Below are 8476 nucleotides of genomic sequence, written 5' to 3' on the forward strand. Positions count from 1 at the left end.
AGGCCCTCTTTGAACAGGTTAGGCGTGATGGCCTCAATGAGGCACATGAAGCTGAAGTTGACCTCCCTTGAGGGAAGATTGATTCTCATCAAGTCTGATCAGAAGGTAGCCTGGAAGTGTTATGAGAACAACCTGAAAAGAAGGAGGGGAGTGTGCTCCATCACTATTCAGGCGCGAGGGCCAGAGAAGATCATGCAGACTGAAGTCGCTAATAAGAGGCGACCCGGACTTGCTAGTGAGGTCCAGGAGAAAGAAATTCAAGCTTGGCACGTCGATATGGCTGGAGTTGCAAGTCAAGATAGTCGAAGTGATATCGAAGCACATGAACACTTTTGCTTGGTCATCGGCAGACATGTCTAGAATAGATCTAGACTTCTTGTGCCATAGGCTTACTATGGACAAGAAGGTCAGACCGGTAGTACAGAGAAGGAGGAAGTTTAATGTGGAAAGGCGCCCAGTCATCCGGGAAAAAATGCAAAAGCTTTGGAAAGCTGGTCACATAAGGGAGATTCAATACCCTGAGTGGTTGGCAAATGTAGTGTTGGTACAAAAGGCCAATGGGAAGTGGAGAATGTGCGTTGACTTTACCGATTTGAATAAGGCCTGTCCCAAAGACTCTTATCCACTGCCCAACATAGACTCCTTGGTGGACAGTGCCTCAGGTTGTCGACTACTAAGCTTCTTAGACGCGTTCTCGGGGTATAATCAGATTCGTATGCACCCCCGAGATGATGGTGGGCAAACGTAGAAGCTAATGGAAAGTGGAGAATGTGCATTAACTTTACCGATTTGAATAAGGCCTGTCCCAAGGACTCTTATCCACCGCCCAACATAGACTCCTTGGTGGACAGTGCCTCAGGTTGTTGATTGCTAAGCTTCTTAGACGCGTTCTCAAGGTATAATTAGATCTTTATGCATACCCGAGATGAGAGTAAGACCGCCTTCATGACCGAGCTCTCCAACTATTATTATAAGGTCATACCCTTTGGCCTCAAGAATGCTGGTGCGACCTATCAAAGGTTGATGGATAAAATCTTCGCCTCAATGATTAGGTGAAATGTACAAGCATATGTGGATGACATGGTCGTCACCTCAAAAGAAAAGGACCAGCACGTTGCTGATCTGGAAGAGTTGTTCAACACGATAGCCCAATATAACTTGAAGCTAAACCCAAAAAAAATGTGTGTTTGAGGTGGAAGCAGGAAGTTCTTCAGATTGTTGCTCACGAAACGGGGGATAGAAGCGAACCCAGGTAAGTGTACAAAAATCATAGGAATGAGGAGTTTTGCCAATGTAAAGGAGGTTCAGCAGTTGACTGGACGTATGGCTGCTTTGTCTAGATTTTTGTCTGTTGGTGCAGATATAAGGTATCCTTATTTCCAATGTTTGAATAAAAATAATCGTTTTGTGTGGACCCGCGAGTGTGAAGATGCCTTCATCAGGTTAAAGGAGTATCTGGCAGCCTACCTGTCCTTTGTAAGCCATTGTCGGGTACTCCCCTTTGTCTTTACTTTGTAGTCACAGATCGGACAATCAGCTCAGTCATTGTGCAAGAACAAGACCGAGTTCAGAAGCCTATCTACTTTGTGATAAGTGTCAATGTGTAGTTTTTATGATTGAGAAAATTGAACACTTTGGAACTTAATTGTTTCTTAATGTAAGAAAATTACCCTAATCTGAGAATTATTGAACCTGATTATATATTTTGAACCAAGAAACAAATGAAGAAATTTAATCTCAATTTTTGTGTAAATTGCAGTTGAAAGAAAGAAAGCAAAAACTTAATTGGATCACAAGAAGAATTAGCTCAAGCTAGACGATTTAGCTCAAGATAAAACTGTCCAGAGTTGATTAAAGGTGCAGTACTAATGTAGCGCAGGCTAGAATTGCTAGTTCAAGCTAAAAATGCACTGAAAGATCTAGCTTAAGCTAAATTGGCTCGTTTGAGCTAAAGTTCAATATATGAATTTTGGAACAAAGTGAAAACAGAAGCGGTGGAAAAATATTGGATTTTTATAGAGAGAGATTAGTGAGACAAGAAAAGGAGACTTTATTCTAAGAGAAGAACTTGCTCAAATCATCCCTTCTTATGCAATCCAGATCAAGAATGAAGATTGGAGGAGCTGTCATGAGTGGCTAAGTGCTTTCTAACTTGGGATTGAATGTAATCTACTTTTATCAAATGTATTCTTGGTGATATATATATATATATATATATATATATATATATATAAGAATGAAGATTGGAGGAGCTGTCATGAGTGGCTAAGTGCTTTCTAACTTGGGATTGAATGTAATATACTTTTATCAAATGTATTCTTGGTGATATATATATATATATATATATATATATATAATATTCTCTTTTCTACTTGTTCTTGGTACTTTCGTTTCATGCTTATTGCTTGATTCTATCTGATCAATGGAGTCTTGATTTTGATCCTTAAATTTAACTGGAAAGTACTTTTAAGGATCTGAAATAAACGAAAATACTTGATAACTTGTAATGCTAGGAATAGATTCCAGGTTATTGATTATCATAATTTTGTTCCTAAAGCGGGATAATTTGTTAAATATCTGAGGAATCAGTGTTTGAGAAATTATCTTATGAATTTCATCTGTGAGGAATCAAGGTGAATGACTTTAAATTAAGCACCAAGAATAAGTAGTTTTGAGTATTATATATTGTATTATTAAAAAATACAGATGATTGAGAAAGACGCAATTCAATCCCAATTATCTTTCTCTATATTTGATAACTTAGTTTTGGTTTTGGTTGAAGCAAACTCTAAATCTCTAAGTTACTTGTGAAATCTTTAATTTGGTTATGAACATGTTCTAAAAATTATTTTCTATACTTAATGAGTTTTATAACAGAACATCTTAATTAGAATTGTTTCCTGTGGGTTTGACATTCGTACTTTAAAGAGTACTATATTACAGTTGATTCGGTACACTTACCGAGAAAAATCAACACTTTGTGAGCAAGGTGCTGCAAGGGTCAAAGACACTATATCGGGCTATTGAAAAGGCCGCCTTGGTGGTGGTATTCGCAGTTCGGTGGCTTCGTCATTATTTCCAAAGTTTCACTATGATAGTGATGACTGATTTGCCCATCCACAAGGTTCTTTAGAAGTCCGATATAGCAGGACATATGGTTTGTTGGGCAATCAAGTTGTTTGAGTTTGATGTGCAGTATGAACCCCGTGGGCCCATCAAGGGTGAAGTATATGTTGATTTTGTGGCGGAACAATCATCTGAGGCTACCCAGCCAGATGGTAGTGACTTCAAACCAACAAGAGAGTGGTGTTGGGGTCATCCTGGAAGGACCAAGTGGATTGTTGATCAAGCAGGCCTTGAGGTTTTCCTTCAAAGCCAACAACAATTAGGCTGAATATGAAGCTTTGATAGTTGGGATGTTGTTGGCTAAAGAGTTGGGTGCTCGAAACTTATTGGTAAAGAGTGACTCATTGTTGGTTACTGAGCAGGTCACATGTGAGTACCAAGCTAAAGACCCACGGTTGACCTCGTACCTTATGTATGTTGTGTTTCTGAAAGCATCTTTCTTCACGTTCGAGCTGGTGCACGTTCCTAGAGAACAGAATTCCCGAGCAGACTTGTTATCTAAACTGGTGAGCTCGGGGAAGGGAGGTCGACAAAGGTCTGTCATTCAGGAGACCTTAAGGTCGCCTAGAACCACTGCGGAGGGGTTGACAAAGGTCAGCCATGTAAAGGCTTTGGTAGTGAGCTCAGAACAAAGGAGGAGGCACCGGTCTTGACACAAGAGACATTGAAAGTGCCAAGAATAAGCACCTATGGCTTATTAGGAGACGGGTCATTGGAGGTCTTGCAAGTCGACGTGGTCGAGACTTGGATGACACCGTATCAACGCTACCTAGCTGATGGCTTGCTCCCGGTAGAACCTTTAGAGGCGAAGGCGGTTAAAAGGAATGCGGGGAAGTACACCCTTGTAGATGGGAATTTGTTTCGTCATGGCTATACCCATGCCATTCTCACTTGCGTAAGTGGGGATCAATGTACCTGTATCATGGCAAAGCTCCATGAAGGCATTTGTGGGAATCATGTGGAAGGTAGAACTTTCTCGCTAAAGGCCATTCTAGTTGGGTATTATTGGTCAACTATGAAGGAGGATTGTATGAAACATGCACAGCAATGCGAACAGTGTCAGAAGCATGATGATTGGCATCATGCATCACTTGAGAAGTTGCGATCAATATAAAGTCCCTGGCCTTTCCATACCAGGGGAATAAACATCTTAGGTCATTTTCCTTTGGCAATTCGTCAGATGAAGTACCTCGTGGTAGCCATTGAGTACTTCATAAAATGGATAGAGGTTGAACTAGTTGCACAGATAACTGCCCACAAGGTTGAGAACTTCGTGTGGAAAAACATTGTTTGCCGTTTCGGGATCCTAGACACTTGGTGTCTGATAATGGTACCCAGTTTGCAAGTCAACAATTATGCAAGCTATGCATGGAGCTCGGCATCAAACATGTATTTGCATCTGTGTAGCACCCTCAGACAAATGGTCACGTCAACTCTGCCAACAACATCTTGCTCAGAGGTTTGAAGAGAAGGTTAGAGAAAGCCAAGGGGACCTGATCAGAGGAGGTTCCTCGAATTTTGTGGGCTTACCATACTACTCAAGTCGCTACGAAGATAACCAAGGAAGCAAAAGACAAAGCACATGGTGAACAATCATCTCAGCAAACAATTCATAACCCCACCAAGGATCACATGGACCTCATCAGAGGAGCTAAGCATAAACCAACACACCAACTATTCTTCCTTTTGGTCTTCTTTTAAGATACAAATATGTTCTAAATAATTTGGGCTCACTTTAGGGGTCCAAATAGAAAAGATAGGCTAGAATAAGGTGTCTTTAGCATAATAGGGGGTGTAGGTATCATTTTAGCTTGTTCCTAGCCCTTTAGGAAGGTAATTTGACCTAGTTTCTAGAATGACAAGCCTAGGGTGCGAGTTTGACTTAGTCAAACCTTAAGGCTGCCCATTTTTTCCTTTTTCCCATCCTACTCCTCTTGCTTGTTTTCAAAGGCTCCTTCACCTATAAATAGGAGGCCTACCCATTGTATTTTACATGTTGAATTTGAAGAGAAAAGTTACTCTGCACAAGTTGTGTGAGGTGTTAGTGAGGCTTGTGTCCTCTTAGCATTTAGCTCTCATCTTGAGTGTTTGAGAGCTCTCAAGTGGCGTCCATCAACACTTATCTTGGAGGAAAACCACACTCCAAGTGGTGTGATCCACCTCTCTTCCATCACATAAGCTTTTCCTTTCCTTCACCTCTTCCATTCTTTCCATTATTCCATTAATCTATGTGTTCTTATGTTCTTGTTTTCATCCTTTGTCAATTTGGTTTTCATTATGTTCTTGTTTTTCCTTCCATGCACAAGTTGTGTGAGGTGTTAGTGAGGCTTGTGTCCTCTTAGCATTTAGCTCTCATCTTGAGTGTTTGAGAGCTCTCAAGTGGCGTCCATCAACACTTATCTTGGAGGAAAACCACACTCCAAGTGGTGTGATCCACCTCTCTTCCATCACATAAGCTTTTCCTTTCCTTCACCTCTTCCATTCTTTCCATTATTCCATTAATCTGTGTGTTCTTATGTTCTTGTTTTCATCCTTTGTCAATTTGGTTTTCATTATGTTCTTGTTTTTCCTTCCATGCTCTTTTACATTTCGCCCTTCATCGTCAATCACCATATTCTTGTATTTTTCCTTTGTCCTCTAGAAATAAACCTTCAGACTTACTTAACCACTTGGTTAAGTTCGTGTCCAATGGGGATCATCTTTGGGTTATCACCTTATAATTGCTAAAAAAATCTCAATCTAAGTAAAGTGTCACATCTAAAATGAAGCAATCTAAAATCAACTCACATCAGACAACAACCAAGGAGACGCCCTTCGATTTGGTATATGGGTCAGATGTCATGATACTAGTAGAGATCCAAGATAGCTTACCTCGGTTCCAGAACTTCGTGATAAAGGAGTCTAACGAAGGAAGGAAGGTGAACTTGGATCTATTAGACGAAATGCGTGAGTAAGCTCGCATCAATTCTGAAGCTTTAAAGAGAAGGGTGGAGTTGAAGCAAAGGACCAAGTTGAAGCCTCGACAGTTCTGAGTTGCCGATTTGGTATGCGAAAGGCTCACCCTTATCAGCTGGGGAATAAGTTGTCTCCAAAGTGAACTGGCCCATTCCGCATGGTGGAGGTGCTCGGGAACGGAGCCTACATGCATGAAACCTTCGAACGGGGAGCTATACCTCCAACATGGAATGGGGCAAACCTTAAATTTTATTTCAGTTAAGATATTTTGATAATGTTTTCTTTATGAACAATGTGGTAATTAAGGGGACACTATTTTCCCTTACGAGGGTTTTTTAACGAGGTCACCCAATGGAAATTTGTTCTTGAAAGACGATGCATTATAATTGTTTTTTTGTTAGCACACGATAAGGACTTTTCGGTGAGATTATCCGAGTAAGCACCATGTGTGAAAATGATTATGTAGTATCTAGCGAGGCGACCTTTCCTTGGTAAGATTCCAAGTCTAGGTGTTTTGAAGTTCGTTGTGATTCAAATGGAACGACTCGTTCTTAGTAAGACTCGGAGTTTAGGGACCCTGAATCATGATTAGTTGTAACTAAGATTGTTTGGAAAAAAGCAGATAAGACGACTTCACTCGGTTAGAATACCTAAGTAAGCGCTTTGTGGAAAAATTGTTCATCTCTGGGCAGGTAATACGACCTACCTCGGTGTTGGTGAAACCACCCGAGCTCGGGCGCTCTGCAGATAAAGGTTGAGATTAACTCTATGGGGTAGTAATACACCACGAAGGTGATAGTTTAAGAGATGACTTGGTGTGTAAGCCAACACCTGTTAGATGCTCTAAATGAAGGTGTTAGTTTAAGAGTTGACTTGGTGTGTAAGCCAACACCCGAGTTAGATGCTTTAAACAAAGGTAACTGTTAATTTGGTGTGTAAGCCAACTCTCAAGTTAGATTTTCTAAGCCAAGGTAATTGTTTAAGAGTTGACTTGGTGTGTGAGCCAACACTCGGGTTAGACGCTCTAAACAAAGGTAATTGTTAACTTGGTGAGTAAGCCAACACTCAAGTTAGATGCTTTAAGAAAAGATGATTGTTTAGGAATCGACTTGGTGCGTAAGCCAATGCTCGAGTCAGACGCGTCAAGATTGTAAACAAATCATTCTTAACACGGGGAGAAGAGATCAAGTGCGAATCTCTGAGTACCAAAGGCCCTGTTTAACAAGATCAAAGTATGTGTTCATTACTCAAGTAGCTGAAGAGCACTCATGCGAATCAAGAGGTTCTTTACAACACGAGGGTATGGATCATCCCAAGGTTAGTTTTCCAAAGCATTGTGATTTTTCATGCTTGATGGAGGTTTTAAGTTTGTTATCCCTTTAGCTTAAGTGGATTAGCATAAGTGTAAATTGGTGTGTTAAGTTTATGCTAATTGTGTTTCACTAAGCATGAATTAATGACACTAGTCAAAATTTACCAAAAATTAAAGGCTAAACCAACAAAAGAAAAGTTATAGCTAGCATACATAAATAAGAATGGTTGATAAGTTAAACTCTTCAAAGTGCTCCAAATGTGGTAAGTTATACAAAGGGTGTTACTCTTCCATGAGCTGCCCGTCTACCACAGTCTTGCCAGGGAAAAGTTGAGAAAAGTCCATCTTAGGATAAATCCCTAAGCCTTGTGCGACAACGTCTTCAAATCCCACAAGGTATGAGTTGGCAGCATCCTTCTTTCTCCTTAGCTAGTTCATCATCTTTCTGCGTCAGTTCTTCCTTGAGCCTCTCCACCTCAGCCAAGAGTTTCATTTTCTCCTCAGTTGAGCCTAAGGCCTCCTTGGACTTCTCAGTCAGGAGGGCCTTGGCCAGTTGCCTCATGGTCTCCTGAACTAGGCGATCCTCCTTGAGGCCCATAAGCTTCTCCTTGGCCTTGTTGGGCAGGAGGGCCTTCTCGAGAAAGGAGAGGACGTCCAGGTTTTGGTCCCACAATCCCTCTTCCTGGAAGTTTGTGCCCTCATCCTCTCGCACTAGTATCAGGTGGCATGATGGGTTTGGGCTTGGTGGGGAAGCATGGTTGAAAGGAGCGCGCCCATCTGATTGTGAATGCTTTGTAGGGGCAAGTATTGTTTTTCTTCTCCTTTTGAAGACCAGCCCAGAGGTTGTCTCCTTGTCGTTCTCGGTAAGGGTTGAGACTGTTATGACAGGAGCTTTGAGTTTAAGATCCTGGGGTGCCTGAGCAGCCACCCTCATCCTTTTGGCCCTCTCCGCTAGATCCTTCCTGTCAATCCGAGCCAGCATGCTATCTACAAAGGGGGATAAGAGGAAGTTAGAAAAAATAATAAGGTCAACATCATCAAGAGTAGAGAATGAAAAGTATTGATGTAAGCTTTTAGAGCCTC

The 8476-nt window shown here is 41.2% G+C and overlaps 1 protein-coding gene across 1 annotated transcript; it reads left to right on the plus strand.

Moving 5' to 3' along the window:
- The first annotated feature begins 472 nt into the window (after nt 1-472).
- Nucleotides 473-4240, plus strand: LOC137806864 (uncharacterized). Its single transcript, XM_068607206.1, has 5 exons — nt 473-662; nt 1361-1491; nt 3197-3361; nt 3489-3661; nt 3754-4240. The coding sequence occupies exons 1-5, from the start codon at nt 473-475 to the stop codon at nt 4238-4240; spliced, it is 1146 nt and encodes a 381-aa protein (XP_068463307.1).
- The last annotated feature ends 4236 nt before the right edge of the window (nt 4241-8476 follow it).

This window comes from Phaseolus vulgaris, chromosome 11 (genome assembly GCF_000499845.2).
Source record: "Phaseolus vulgaris cultivar G19833 chromosome 11, P. vulgaris v2.0, whole genome shotgun sequence".
Lineage (NCBI taxonomy): Eukaryota > Viridiplantae > Streptophyta > Magnoliopsida > Fabales > Fabaceae > Phaseolus > Phaseolus vulgaris.